The sequence below is a fragment of the Sturnira hondurensis genome, unplaced genomic scaffold (genome assembly GCF_014824575.4).
Source record: "Sturnira hondurensis isolate 20B ecotype Veracruz unplaced genomic scaffold, ASM1482457v3 Scaffold0004474, whole genome shotgun sequence".
Lineage (NCBI taxonomy): Eukaryota > Metazoa > Chordata > Mammalia > Chiroptera > Phyllostomidae > Sturnira > Sturnira hondurensis.
Window position 1 is genome coordinate 4,275,451 of NW_028077105.1, and position 15,905 is coordinate 4,291,355.

Consider the following 15,905-nt stretch of genomic DNA (forward strand, 5'->3'; position numbering starts at 1 on the left):
AATCAATAAACTAGAAAAGTTTTAAACTATCCTGCTTAGCATGGTGGAAATTAGAGGCTATGCCAAACAGTACAATAGGAATTGCATTTCTCCCATTTGAATTAATATGTCAGTGCCCTTATACCATATAGTGACAATAGTTAAATTCATCCATTAAAATCTCCTGGTAAATGTGTTAATACTGTATTGTAATTTAATTAAGAGGCACCACAGAGAGTCTTGTGAACCATTATATAATATTCCACTTAAAACTGTCTTCCTGTTACCCATATTATGAGACTCCTCAACTCTTTCAGCATGCATGATCTGGCCACTTCTTTCTTCTGTGGCCTCAGCTTCCCTCACCCTTCTTTCTGGGCTCTTAACTCTCATCCCAGGCTTCCACCATATTGAACTATTTTGGGTTGCCGATTTTTGAACTCTCACACATGCTGTATAATCTACCTGAGACACACATTAGATCTCTTCACCTGGCTAATTCCTGATTATCCTTTATTCTCCTGCAAAGCCTAAGTGAGATACTCTTACCAGAAATTATCCTATCTCATTGTATATTTAGCCCCTGGCACAGTACCAGGCACATTAGGAATTCAGTAAATACTTGTTAAGTGAATGAGTCAGTATTCAGCATAAATGTATATAATCTGTAAATTTTCAAGTCCCATGTAAAGGGAAAAAAAAGTAGTTTGTTCTTTAGTTTTTATTTTGGGTTGGCCAAAAACTTTGTTTCTTTTTTTTCCATACTAGTAGTGCTTAGTTATCTTTTACTTCATTCAAAACAATTTTGTCAGATTGTATTGTGACAGCTGTTGTATCAGTGTGCTTTAAAAAAAAATTGGTGAATTTTTGTGTAGCCATTTTAATATTGAAGATGGGAGAAAATAAGCATCATTTTCAGCATATTATGCTTTATAATTCCAAGAAAGGTAAAAATGCAACTGAAATGCAAAAAAAGATGTGTGCAGTGTATGGAGAAGGTGCTGTGACTGATCAAACGTGTCAAAAGTGGTTTGCAAAGTGTCTTGGTACTATTGACATTTTGGCCAAATAATTCTTTGCTGTGGGGCTCTTTTTATGCATTGGAAGATGTTTAGCGGCACCGGAAGATAACCCACATACTCAGAATATCCAAATCAATAAAGTTATTGTGAAAATGAAGAATGTGTCTTTTATTTTATGGAAAAAAACTAAATGGGCCTCTTGGCCAAGCCACTGTTCTGCTGCTTTATACAATATAGCACATCTAAAACAGGTCAGTGTCCGCCTCCTTACAGTTGCTATAAGGGATTTGTAAATGCACGTGCGGTCATTCATTTTGATTTGGATTTTTCAAAAGACAAAAATCCAACAGAGTGACTCTTGTAATGACACAGAGGAGAGGATTCTCATCGAAAGGCTTTTCCTCCTAAGTTTCTGTTGAGTGCAAATGACCTTAGGAGAGTGTTTTAAATGGTAGTCAGAAGATTTAGATTGTTGAAATAAAGTACCAGAAGCATGTCGTGTAGAGAGATATATCTCAAAAAGAGACATTAACGATATACCAAGTGATTACGAAGTTGTATAATTGGGTTGTTCCATTGAGTTTTCCTTTTTGTAAAGTTGTTGGTGTTCTGAGAAATTTTTTTGCAGATGCATCTGCTTAGCACAGAGAATGAGAACTAAAGGTAGAATAAAGCAATTCTAAGAAAGTCAATGGTGTGTGACCTTTTTTTTAATTTGCTTCACAAGTAATTTACTTTAAAAAAATTAACATCTGCTATTTTGAAGCTAATCTTAGTGTATTGAATGCCCTTAACCATTTTTCAATCCCACAGTCTTTTATCTTGCTTCTCCTGCTGTGTTCCCACCGCCCCTGATCCCATTAGCAAACTTCGAGACCGCCTCCGACTTACCAAAGTACTGCTTTGGTTTCAGCTGCTCTTCTGCAAGAGGAAGTGAATGTTGGGGGTTTTCTCTGTGGTACAGTTGTGATAAAGCTGTGGTGGTCTTATCTCTCTCTTAGGTAGTGGCTCTTTATGACTACACAGCGAATCGATCAGATGAACTAACCATCCATCGCGGAGACATTATCCGAGTGTTTTTCAAAGATAATGAAGACTGGTGGTATGGCAGCGTAGGAAAGGGACAGGAAGGTTATTTTCCAGCTAATCATGTGGCTAGCGAAAGTAAGTTTTATGCTCCCTTCCTGGTCTACTAATATGGTGTAACTGATAGTACAAGATTTTATCATTTTCTACTTTTTAATTTACTGTCTGTGTAACTTTTGCATATGTTTACCACTGGCTATCACTTTTCATTTTCATGATGCAAAAAAATAAAAGGGGGAGGCACTAGAACACTAGAAAGCAGTTTTGTTCTGGAATACTTGCTTTGCAAACTTCTCATCCCAGGGGACCTGCCCATCCAATTGACAACCTTCTTCATTCAGCCCATTTCTCCTACCACCAGCTTTACACACTTCACTCATGACTATGTCAGCTCTGCTCTTGCCATAGTGACTCCCCAGTTGCCAGTCACTTTTTAAGAACCTCCAGCCCCCCAGCTCCCATTCTTTCTGTGCCTCAGGCCTCGCTCTCACCTATCTACAGCAGGCTGTTTCTTTCTCAAGTACAGTAAGCCATCTGTGAAAGAAGGACAGGAGCTAGAGAAGGATGCTTCTGAAAGGGGTGGACCACTAGCTGTAGATTTCACCTTGAGAGGTGAAAACAGTGCACTGAGAGCCTGGAAATAAAGACTACATAGAAAGGAGGGGGGAGAGTAACATTTCTTTGGAAGAATGCTTCCTCTCAGCAGTTAACTTCATAGCGTGGTAGGAAGGAAGCTGGCGCTGATCCCCGCTCCTCCACAGCCATTCCTGAGATGCCTCAGTTTCCTCCTCGAAAGTGAGGCAGCTGAGCTCTGCCATCTCTTAAGTTTTCTTCCAGAAACACTAAAATGATATAGTTCTGATTTAAAGTGTAGTAGAGGCAGCCTTGAGAACACTGTTCTGCGTATTTATTGTTAAGTCTCTTGTTTTTGCCAAGAAGTGAGTATGATAAATAATAGATTCTTTTGAGGCTAGTGTGTGAAACCCCATTTAAACCAAAACAAAGGCTGAACCAAAGCACTGTCGTTTCCTGACCTAAGTTCTGAATTTTGAGAGCAAAGGAGGTGGCAGAGGAAGAAGTCCTTCCATGAGTGCTGGGTGCTGGCTTAAGCTCAGATAAGATATTTTCTCTTTGGCCCCCTCCCACTTCCCTGTGTGAAGCCTGGCGCTCCCAGGGCTTCCCTGCGGTCTCTCCAGGGCTGCTTCAGGCTCCTGGCAGCTTCCTGCCTCCACTCATCTGCCGCTTTGAGCAAACTCCTCCCCTCACAAGTGCTGAGTGTCTCAAAAATTACCCACTTCTCCCTAATAGAACAAAATTCTAAAGTTCCTCTGTGCTACCTTTCATATTCTTTTTCTCTTAGTAGTATATGGCTATTAGCTCTTAAACTCTATTGGAGCTATATTTTTATGTTTAAAAGAAGTACAAATGGAGAAAACATAAGGCAACATGGAAGGAAGAAATTCGGGGCTGGTTAATACCCAGTTACCTGCACTTCTAACTTCCAGATTGCCTCAACTATCCAAGTTTTTTCCCTTTGCTTCCCAGTGATGGCTTTTCCACGGGGTCAACAGCCAGAATTCAGCTTCTGGTTTAAATCACCAGCTTCCCGCACATCATAGTCACTCTAGAGTGTCTGTTATTTTAACTAGGTGTGACAATTCATTATTAACCCAGATACAATGAAAACATACATTGCTTAACATGACAATTTAAAAAGATTCTGTATTTCCAGAACGGATAATGTTAGAGGCTTTAACTTCATTTATTTAATTTTTATTTTTTATTTTTAATTTTTTCATCCTCACTGGAGGACATGCTTATTGATTTTAGAGAGAAGGGAAGGGAGGGAGGAAGAGAGGGAAAGAAACATCAATGTGAAAAACACCAACTGGCTGCCTTCTGTACGCACCCCAACAAGGGACTGAGCCCGCAACCCAGGCCTGTGCCCTGACCGGGAATCAAACCTGTGACCCTCTGGTTGGACCCCCACCAACCGAGCCACACCAGCCAGGGCAGTTGCTTTTAAATTTAAAGTTTATTTAATTTACAGAAATAACCTCTTGGGCTTCCAAATCTTGAGAGACTATAGATATTTGATCTACAGTTGGTTGAAAATCCAATGAAGTTTATTTTATTTTATTTTTTTTTATTTTATTTTTTTATCTTTAGAAGGGAGGGAAGGAGTGAATATCAATGTATGGTTGCCTCTCATGAGTCCCCTGCTGGGAACTGGCCTGCAACCCAGACATGTGCCCTGCCTGGGAATCGAACCCTGACCGCGTGGTTCGCAGGCCCATGCTCGATCCACTGAGCTACACCAGCCAGGGCCCAATGAAGTTTTTATTCCTCAATAACCCCAGTGAGACTTCTGACACATACTGTAATGATGGTTAGTGGTTATGTACAGAAATTAATGGTCTGGGGTAGTAACTGTTCTTTAACTGCTGTAATTCCTTATCACCTCCCAGAATAATTGATGTTTTCTTTTGGCATCAGTTATTGCTTGTTGGAAGAGCCTTGTAAAGACCAGAACAAATAGAAAAAATCCTCAGATAATCAAGAATGTAATGATTGAATTCCCACATGATCAGGGATTTATTTTTCCCTTTTATCCTACTCTTTTTTGTAATATTGCAACTCTTTTTTGCCATATCCTATCTGCGTTTTTTGCAGTATTGTTTTTAACATTAGAGAAAAAATGACTGTCAGCAGCACATTTACCCAAAAAGTAGTAGAAGTTGTCCTTTAATTTATCCAGAGCTAACCATGCAAAGCAGATGATCTAGAAGTACTCATCAGAATGGAGTTTGTACCAGCTGGTGAGAGCCCTGTCCTCTAAAGAACAACGCAGACAAGATGTTGGAACCCCATTGTTACAGAGGACTTACTCCCTTTGTGTCTTAAGTCACTGGGAAGAAAAACATGATCAGCTTCCCTTAATCACACCTATTGTCTTTTCCAATAAGAGATAAAGAAAGCTAATAATAAAATCAACCCATACACAAAGTCGACTAATGTATCTCCTAATCTTAGAATTTTTATTAGGTATAATTTAACAACTTCTCTCAATTGAGTTGCTCAAGTCATTTAACCAAAATTTTTAGATTCAGCATTGTGTGTAAGTTAAAGAGATTATGTAGATTATAACTTCACATTGTAAGAATTCCTAGATTTTTTTTAAATTTATTTATCTTTAGAGGGGAAGGGAAGGAGAGAGAGAGAGAAACATCAATGTATGGTTGCCTCTCATGAGTCCCCTGCTGGGAACTGGCCTGCAACCCAGGCACATGCCCTGACTGGGAATCAAACTGTTGTTGTTCGGTTCGCAGGCCCGCACTCANTGTATCTCCTAATCTTAGAATTTTTATTAGGTATAATTTAACAACTTCTCTCAATTGAGTTGCTCAAGTCATTTAACCAAAATTTTTAGATTCAGCATTGTGCGTAAGTTAAAGAGATTATGTAGATTGTAACTTCACATTGTAAGAATCCTAGATTTTTTTAAAATTTATTTATCTTTAGAGGGGAAGGGAAGGAGAGAGAGAGAGAAACATCAATGAATGGTTGCCTCTCATGAGTCCCCTGCTGGGAACTGGCCTGCAACCCAGGCATGTGCCCTGACTTGGAATCAAACTGTTCGGTTCGCAGGCCCGCACTCAATCCACTGAGCTACACCAGCCAGGGCAAGAATCCTAGATTTAAGACAGAATAGATTCATATCCCGTATAGTCCTTGCTCCATGCTCATTTATTTCATTCCATCTTCCCAAATTATCCTTTCTCCACACCTCTGCCTGGCAAAATCCTACCTATTCTTCAAAGTCCAACGCACCTATTTCTTGCATTAAGCATTTGCTATCCCCACATAAGTGGGTCTTTGTTATTATTTTTCTTTTAAGTAGTGTCACCTTCTATTTTGTGTTACAGTTCCTTGTGAACATGTGCCTCTAGCCGGACTGTAAGCTCCCTGAGAGAAAGACCGCTTTGATCATCTAATAAGTATCCCCTCTAGCAGTGCCTAGCAGATAGCCATGCGTGTGGCACGTTCCTGATAGGTGTGCATTGAAGTAAAATGAAATAAACATCTATGTGACCACGTAGTAAGTGAAAATGACACCTACATTTCTGAATTCTTGTTGATCCTAACTTCACAATCATACATTATGTTCTTTTGATAACTAATGTGTAAGTGTGCAAATTGCCTGAACAGTAAGTGCTAGGTAGCTTATTTGTACACCAAAGCACTGAATATTGGTTTCTTTGGTTTCACATCTGCCCCTCCTCCATCGCCGTTCTTTCCCCTGTGAAACAGTGCTTCTCAGTCTGACTCCTGAATTCCTTTTCTAATTCCAGCACTGTATCAAGAACTGCCTCCAGAAATAAAGGAGCGATCCCCTCCTCTAACCCCCAAGGAGAAAAACAAAATGGAGAAACCTTCATCTTCTCAAAAGGTAAATGTTTTCAAGAATATGTATAGCAAATGTACTTTGATTTTTCACTCTCTCTGGGTAAAATATTACTTTAGTTTCATGCTTACATCCTTCATTGTTTACCTTATTATTTCTTGTATTATTGGCACCAACATTACGAAATATGTAAGGCAAATATTATTATAGCCACTTTTCAGATCGGGAAACTGAGGAGGCTCAGAGATGAAAGTAGACTGGGAGTCATAGCCCAAGTAATGGAACAAGGACCTGAAGTAGAACTTGTGAGTTTAAGTGTGATGCTGGTTCCACCCTGTCTTGTGTCTGGCACCGTGATGGTGACACTGTCATCAGCCCCACCCAAGTGTGTGCCGAAAGTCACTAGAGGCCACCAAATAAAGGTGGTCTCTCTTCCTGGAGTACGCCTTCCACTTGATAGTAATTTAAGATATCTTCAGATTAAAATGAGTGTGGATATATTATCAGCCAGAAAAGTGTCATGTTTTTCAGCCTGGACCTTCAGGTACCCTCAGTCAGTATTCTTCTGATGTTACTAGTACTTTGGTACAAAGTTTAATAAGCAATATGCCACCATGTGTATTACTTATTGAACTTATTTCATTCTGTGACATTAGCTTTTGCCTTGGACTGAGTCACTTCACTTTTTGACAATATGAACTGATGTATACAGTTTTTTGACAGTTGAACTTGTCCTGTGTCATTAGTCATTCACCTGTATTTATTGAGTGCTTATTACTTCCATGCCGAGCATTCCATTGGTCCTCACAGAAACAAGACTGAGTAGGCAAAGCACTTGCCCTTGAGCTTAGCAGGCTGGTGGGTGGGACACCTGCAAATAGGCAGTTCCAACAGACTGTGGTAGGGACGATAGAGAAGACGTGTGCCCAATGTGTTGGGAACACACAGAAAGAAACCCTCTAAGTCTGCCCTGAGGAGTCCAAGAAGAGGTTCCAGAGGAGGTCATGCTTGAGCTGAGGATTATAGGATGAGAAAGTGTGTGCTAGGTAGATGATCTTAGAAAAAAGACATTCCAGCAAAGGGAGCAACTTGAGTAAGATGTGGTACAGTGTAGGTGTGTTGTGAAGTGCAGGTCCTAACGGACAGAAGGATGAAGAAGTGCAGGAGTCAGGCCGCAGAGAGTCTGCTGTATTCCGCTAAGATGCTTAGGTCGTATTCTTCAGACCCAGGGGCTCCCCTGGGCGAGGTGATCAAAGAAGTGATGTGTGCAGATCGACATGTTAAAAATACTGTTTTACTGGCAGCACTGGCTTAAAGGGAGCTAAGGCCTGGGACAAGGAAATACTGTACATTGGGAATCCATTAAAATGAAATATAAAAACCCAAACTGCAGGGGTATGATTGACAGGATTTTATGATTGATTGGATGTGATTAGTGATGTTGAAATCTAGGAACTGTGCTAAGGGCCCTGGCTTATTGTATAAGTGACTGGATAGTGGTACCACGGAAATAATAAAAGAATAAGGAAGGTTGGGGGGATACAGACAAGGAGTGGTAGGGAGTAGAATGTGGTGAGTTCACTTTTAGATACCGTGATTTGTTAGTGGTGCTCCCAGGTGCAGAGATTCACCAGGGAGCCAGAAATGCAGGGCTGGAACTTGAGAGAAGGTAGGGCTTCAACATAAAATGGGGAGGAGTTAGGATTTGTTGTGTATTGTATTACATCAGTAGAGCTAAAGCTTGTAATGACAGAGGTGGCTCAGAACAAACATTGTGGAGTTCTGAGAGAGAAGTCCAAGGACAGAATCCCAGTGGAACACTAACATTTAAAGGAAATCAAAGGAAGAGAAGATTAATAAAGAATAATCAAGGGAGAAAGAAAGATCCGGAAAAAAAGATCTGCCCTGGAAGCCAGGGAGAAGAGAAGTACTAGGTACAGGGTACAGTCAGTAGCGTCAGAAATAGCCAGTCAGGTTGTCTAAGCATTCGGCGCCTTTGCGCTGGTATTAAGGTTGATGATAGCACGACAAGGATTGAAGAGTAGAATGGGCCTCAGCAGGGGAACTCGTGGAACTCATTCCCAGGGCTTCCCTTGAAGGGAAAAAAAAGTCAGGCAGTCACTGGAGGGAGACCCAGCTCTAAGAGTGACTTTTTAAATACTGGAGTGACACATAAAATTATAACATAAGAAGACAAAGCCAATGGACAGGTTGAGGTTGAAGATAGACAAAGAAAGCACGCAGGGTCTTGGAGAAAGCAGGAGGTTTTTGTCGCCAAGACAGGTTGGTAGGTTAACATTGGCTATAGAGCAGTGGTTCCCACCTGAGGGTGGTTTCACCTCCAAAGAGACACCTGGCAGTGTCTGGAGATATTTTTGCAAATGTCTTCAAGTAGGGGGATACGATAGCATCTAGTGGGTAGAGGTCACAGATGTTGATAAATACCCTAGAATGCACAGGACAGCCCTCCTCCTCAAAGGATTATCTGGCCAAAAACATCAGTAGTGCTGAGCTGACAGCAGTACCCATCTGAGACAGGTTAATATGAATGGGGCTGCAGATGAGTTAATAAAGTGGAAGTCTGGGAATCAAGGATGTCTTTATGTTCTTAAAAACAGAAAGGAAGATCCACATCAGATGTGAGGGTGAAAGGCATGAGATAGGAGGAACAGTGACTGTTGGAATGCCTGTGAGGACAGCGGGGGCAGGAGCTCATTCGGGACACGTAAAGGGGTTTCTGAGAACACAGAAGCTGCTGAGTACCATAGAAATGGAGGGGGCGTAATTCTCTGTAGTTGGGTTTTTTCTTTAGTCATGCTCAGTGTCTAGGATGTAGTGGTAGAGAAGATAGATTTGTTTTGATATATAAATAATTGGAGTTGTGGGTATGATCGAGGCCAAAATCATCAGAGACTTGATAGCAAAAACTATGGGAGTAATAAGTTATGGAAGACCAGCCAGATTGGAAAAGATGTGGTGGAATCAGAAGACTGGCCAACTTAGAGAGCAAGGTTCTCTGCAAGGTCGCCATAAGCACCCATGCCCGAGTGGAGGCATAGTGTCATGCAGTAATGGAGCTAACAGACTGGAACTATGGCCTGTAAATCAAGAAGCTTGCTTACTTAGCATTTCAGATGTTAAGCAGCTTAAAGTTATGATAAATTCACAGAGATGTATGTAAGAGCTGAAGCCAAATTGAAGGACCTGTTATTAGCATTGAGTTGACCGAGGAACTATATCCAAGAGTTGGGTAGATTGTTTCCTTGGACATTAAAGTGCCGGAATGATTGCAAGAGTTGGGGTCAAGGGGACACTGAACCAAGAGCTGAAGTGCTGAATTCTTGCGGTCAAGCAGATGTCTCAGTCTTGCCTTTACGTTGAAATCACTTAAGAAATTTTTTAAAAATCTGATGCTTGTCCCCACACCCACAAATTGATTCAGTTGGTCCAGAATGGAACCTTGGCATGGGTAGATTTCAAAGGCTTTCCAGGGGATTTTAACATGCAGCCAACGTTGAGAACCATTGTGTTAGAGTGACCCCAATGTCCGAGGGTAACAGCTGCAAAGATAAAGAGAGGATGTTCCAGCCAGGTGTGAGGGCACCCAGCGAGGAGTGCTTTGAATGTATATGTCCAAAATCAGCAACAGAGCTGAGAGGCCAGCGCTAACTGTCGTGGCCTATGGACTCTGTGAGGATGAACAGCCTGTACTGCAAGGAACTGAGAGAAAAACGGTTTCTCGGTAAAACACCGGTTTCACGCGCATCGGGGGTGAGTGGGGATGGCTGCCTGTGACAGCGTGGGGACTACACGGGATGCATTTGGAAGGGTTGGCAAAAAATTTTACCATGGGCAAACTCCACATGTGCAATATTATCCACTGTTTGCAATTCACAAGATTTAAGAATTTAGGAAGATGGTAATGTAAATTTTCAAAATATTTATAACTTGGCTCAGGGAGTCATCAGGACAGCTAATAGTATTTGTAGTCTGTGTCCGGAACTGTGTGAGAAGCTGCCAGACACAGTCTGTACCTGTAGTGGCTTTCTGGTACCCCTGATGCTCTGTCATGCTGGTCTTTGAAACTGGGGTTACCTAACCCTGCCTCTGTGTGTCCCTGACCAATGGCCTTGAACTGACTCTGACTCAGCCAGAGGAGAGGTAACAAGGAATTTTTACTGGCTGTCCATGAATTTGGCATCACCCCTTCCCCTTCCTGATGCTCCTGTGCTACCGTAGATCAAGACCTCTTACCTGCTTCCCAGACTGGCCAGTTCTCCCTACGTGTGCTACTCCCCTACTTAGAACTCACTGCATCACAGCCTCAGAGTTTACACTGTAGTTGAGTTTTTTGATTTTGTGTGCCCTTTCCTCTCACAGACCGATCGTGCTTAACATACACCTTCGTATTCACATCACAGCAGACCAGTTCTTTCTGATCCTTGAGGAGTGCTTCAGGCTTACCCACTGCTGCCCAAACCCCAGTTCTAACAGAGCTCAAGGAACTTGCAGACATGCAAAGTAAAACATTTGAAAACAGAAACTAGGTAAAGCAAGGGAATTGTGGAAGATAATCTATTTGAGCAAGGGCGCAGAAAGGTTTTGGTGAGGTGACGGAACTCGAATTGGGCTTCAACGTTGGAGATAACAGATTTCTTTTGTTGAAAAGCATAGACTCCTACATACATCTTTTCCTCTTGGGAACCTACCATGTGTATAGTTTGATAATGTTTCGCGGTCCTGTGGAAGGAAGTATGAAGAGTGGTCTATACTTATGTGAAAAGAAGTCCCTGCGAAATGGCAGTGTTGACTCTGGGACTCAGATTCCCTCCCGTGCGCTGAGCCACGAGCCCGCGCGCAGGCAGCCAGCCCCTGAGAAAGTGTGCCTGGGCTTCCTTAGCACCTGGTATGGAGGCGTGTCTTCGGCTTCCTTCCTTCATCGAAATGTATATGGTTTGATTTGATCAAGATCCTGCCTTATAAACCTACCACAAATTCTACCAGGTGTTTAATTTCACGTGCAAGTTTTATTTTTGTCACTATATGTGACAAGAAGAAGAAGAACATGAAAAGTTGTCTCTGAAAAGTGACTGAAGCGGGGGAGAGTCCTCAGTTCGTAGAATTATAGAATTGGCGACATGATCCGGGATCATCCCTGTGGTTCTGGTCAGCTCCCTTCACTTTGCAGATGAGGAATCAGGGCCCAGAAAGGTTGGGAGAGTGTCATTGGAAGCGACAGTCCTAGTGTGGGGCTCCGGCTCCTCCGTGGCCCCAGGTCAGTGGCCTGTTTGCCCCACCACCGCGGCACTGACCCAGACAGCTGTTGCCCGCACAGCTGACCAGGTTTTGTGTCACGTTGATTTTTCACGTCCCTGTTTTATGTTTGTTTCATTATACCCTTCTTCATATGGAAGTCTTTAGAATTTCATTCTTTATACTTTTTAAGGAAAAAAAAAGAAACCTCCAGAATTGTTTTCTTTTTAAATTATTTCTATTCAAACTGCAGAATGAGAAGTAAAATTATACCTTTTAATAGCTTGGCAGCTGCTGGATCTTATTAAGTTCTTCCAAGTGGAACACACCTGTCCTGTTGCTAAATGTGCCAGGTCCCTTCCAGCGTTTCATCTGGGTCATTGAAATGTTAGCAGGCGATGGAAGCATTTGCTCTCCCGCTGCAGGAGGAGGGCACAGGCTTGAGTCCCCAAACGGATCAGTAATGGCCTGTATCAGAGGGATGGGGGAGTAGAAGAACGTTTTCCTCAAGTTCATTCCAGAACATTTTGATTACAGTGTGCTATAACTTTGCCTCTAATAGAGGGGGAGAATATTGGTGCTATCTAAGATGAAACAAACTCAGAAGCTTAAAAAAAAAAAGCAGCTGCCCTGGCCAGTGTGGTTAAGTTGGTTGGCCGCATTGTCCCGTAGACTGAAAGGTCCCAGATTTGATTCCTGGTCAGGACACATATCCAGTTTGCAGGTTCTACCCCTGGTCTGGGCACATATGAGAAGGCAACCAATTGATGTTTTTCTCCCCCTGCCCCACCCCCGCCAACTTTTCCTCTCTCTTGCTCTAAAAAATAGTTAAAAAGTGTCCTTGGGTGAGGATTACAAAAAGAAAAGAAAAGAAAAAGCCCTGCTGACAACTTTGGTTTTTTAAGAGGAGATTTATTTTTTTAGGCTTTTTTATTTTCTCTAACCTATATCATTTGCTATACCTATGTCATTCATTTATTTGGGGAAACAAGTTGTTAAAATTCCTTTAAACATTTTTCAGTATTATTTTAGGTTGTTGTGTTAAAGTAATATATGCTCATAGTTTTAAGAATTCAACCAATAAAGAATACTATACATGAAAAATAAAACTGTCCTGCTAATATTTATGTTCATTCTAACTTGCATTCCTGTTTAAAATGTTCTGTGTATAAATATACATGTCTTTATTCATATCTATGTTTCTATGAAACCAGGGTCATAGTTAATATTCTGTTTTTCTTTCACAGTATACCTTGGACATCTTTCTTATTAGTATAGACAATTCTGTTTAACAGTTTCAAGTTACTAAAATGCCTAATTTTCTTTTTTTTAATTCCTAAAATAAACTTTTTTTCAATTTCTAAAAATACTTATTTTAAAAAACCAAAGTAGAAAATTACCTTCCATATTCTGTAAGTGTTTAAACATTGACAAAACCAAATATGTTTTCTTTTAATGCCATACATATAGTAATAATTATGCACAGGAATGTCATATTTTATCTGTGAATGTGGAGAAATTACTATGACATTTTTGCTTATGTCTTTCTCTGAGAACTCAGTAAGTAAATAATAGTTACTGGTTTTGCCATTCCTAAGGTAATTATAAAAATATCCGTTATTGCTCATCTCTTCATGTGACAAGAGTGGTAATTATTTTCATTTTTTTACCTGGCTGGGTCAGTTCAAAAGAGAGCTGGCTTCTAAAACAAAGTGCATATTCCACTTAAATTCAGGGCCAGCTGCTTTGTTGTCTAGTACAAAACAAAGAGAGAACCCAAAAGGATCATATAACTCCATGGTGGTTTCTCTTCCAGACACACACACACACACACACACACACACACAGTTTTACATTGGTGATTCTGTCAACCTCTCAGAAAAACAGTGGGAAATAAATAATTTGCCCTTAATGTACATGTGTCTAGCTTAGTCTAAAAAATATCTAATTTTCACTTACCCTCTTCATCCCCAAAGTAGACAGTTTATTAAAGTCTGGATTCATTGTGCCTTATATCACTGTTTTCAAAAATCACTTCATATAGAAAAAAAATGTTTTTCCATGTACTGGTCCTTGTACCAGGAGTCCATCTAAATTATTTTTAACCCTAGGAATAATTTGATTTTATTACTGTGTTAAATCCAACAACAAATTTATAATAGACATTAGTTATTTTTGGTATAGCAAAGCAGGCTTTCCAAATACCTAGAAGTTAGTTAATATACAGTAAATCATTGAAAATACAATCATAATTATTATTGCCTCCTTCCTATTGCTAAAGAATAATATTAATTTATATCTTTTTATACTTTAGTAGTTTTATTTATCAAAGAAAACCAGTTATATGATTTATTATATTAAAGAGATAAAATTAATATATGCTTGGATTTGCTTTTATTTCAATGTTTTTTTTCTTTATTTGATGAGAACAAAATCAAAATCTTATAAGGGAAGAACTTGTGTCCCATGAAGAGTCTCAGTGCAGGCAACACTGATACATATTTCTTTTTCCCCCAAATTTGTTTCAATAACAAGTATTTTAAGGTTGATTTAAAAAATGTCATTTGCTTTTGAAAATATCTGTGTCCCACAAAGAAAGTGAGTGGGACCCCAGCAGTGTGGCTGCAAAGCCAGTGTGAGTCACTTCACACCCACAGATTCCACTTTCTTTCTTTTTTGAAAAAAAATTGTTTTAATTGTTGTTCAAGTATTCACTTTCGAAAATGAAATCCCTAACCGTTGTGCACAGAGGAACTCTCAAAGCCTTCAGACTCTCTCTGACCCTGAAAGGAGCCCATTAGGTCTTGACTTTCCCGAAGGCCTGGGGACCCGCCTGCTGCTCGGTCTCCTTTTCCTGCCTTTGCCCCAGCGCTGGGTTTGACACGCGCACCTCAGTGCTGCTCTGTCGCTTCCCCGAGCAGCTGTGTTCCTCACCACCCTGGGCGGTTCCCCTCCAACTTCCCAGGACCCTGTTACCCTCAACAAACAGGCACCCCACTGGCTGCTTGCCTTTCAGTTTGTCTAACCTGGGGGTACAAACTAGGTCGTTGCCCAGGGTTCTGAGCTAAGTGGGCTGGGAGAGAGCGCCTCTGCAGCCTCCACCCCAGAACCGGTTTTGGGGGGGCCCAGTGTGTCATTGCCTTCACGTCTTCCTAACTCAAGTTACTTAAAATTTATAGTAAACAGAATAAGTGTGATTTTGTGTTTTATTTTAGCAGCCCACTGATTATTCAGCTGATGTGAGCCTCTGAGCCCTGCCTCTATCTCATTTTCTTATGAATAGATCTTCCATGAAAACTCAGTTTGGAGAATGATGTAAATTTTCAATAAAGATTTCGTCATTGTTCCAATGGAGCATTGATAAGTATTGTAGGACATTCCTTCTGAGAAGTCAAGTAGGGGGTTTTAATCTTTGAATAACAGGTAAACAAAAAGTATGAGGTAAATAATGTTGCGCTGTGTCAAAACAGTGTTCTGCTTGGCCCAGTACTGCTCTCTCTGACAATGACCTTCAGGGCTGTTTGATAGTGTTTGTTCTTCATGAGTATATTTTTATGGTCGACCTAAAAATGAGTAACACCCGTCTCACAATCTATTACAGATCTCAAATGTGAAAGATGTTATTGAGAGAACTGGCAGCCAGTCATTCCTGGTTGTAACTTGTCCTTTAGATAGTGGTGGAATTGATCCTTATCAGTCACGCTGTCTTCGGACTTGACGAGCAGTATGACCTTTTTCAGTCTCCTGACACCCTAACTCTGCTCTTGTTCTGTCAAGTACTCTGGGCTTCTCAACCTTGGCACTATTGGCATTTGGGCTAGAGAAAAATTCTTCGCTTGGGGGGAAAGTGTTGGTCATTGTGGGGTGTATAGTGGCATCGCTGGCCTCTGTCCACTAGATGCTGGAAGCACCAACCCCCTCAAGTTCTGATGATCAAAAGTGTCGTCCAGACACTATTAGATCTTCCCTGGAGGTCACACAGACCCCCCACTGAGAACTGCTCTCTTTTAATAGAAGAGCATGTATAATACTGTGTGTGGATATGTATTTTTCCTCAAATTATAATTTTTTTATTTTAAGATCCTGTAAATGAAATTTTGCTTTCACTTTTTCATTATGTAATTGGCAACTATATAAGTAGTAGTTGGAGTTCAAGACTA

General features: G+C 40.8%; 1 protein-coding gene across 1 annotated transcript in view; it reads left to right on the forward strand.

The window, feature by feature from the left end:
• The window catches only part of AHI1 (Abelson helper integration site 1), a 194,686-nt gene that overhangs the window by 151,026 nt on the left and 27,755 nt on the right, over positions 1-15,905 (forward strand). Inside the window, exons 22-23 of the mRNA XM_037045869.1 lie at positions 2,003-2,165; positions 6,440-6,537. Of these exons, the coding sequence (XP_036901764.1) occupies positions 2,003-2,165; positions 6,440-6,537 (261 nt within the window). The remainder of the gene's footprint in view (positions 1-2,002; positions 2,166-6,439; positions 6,538-15,905) is intronic.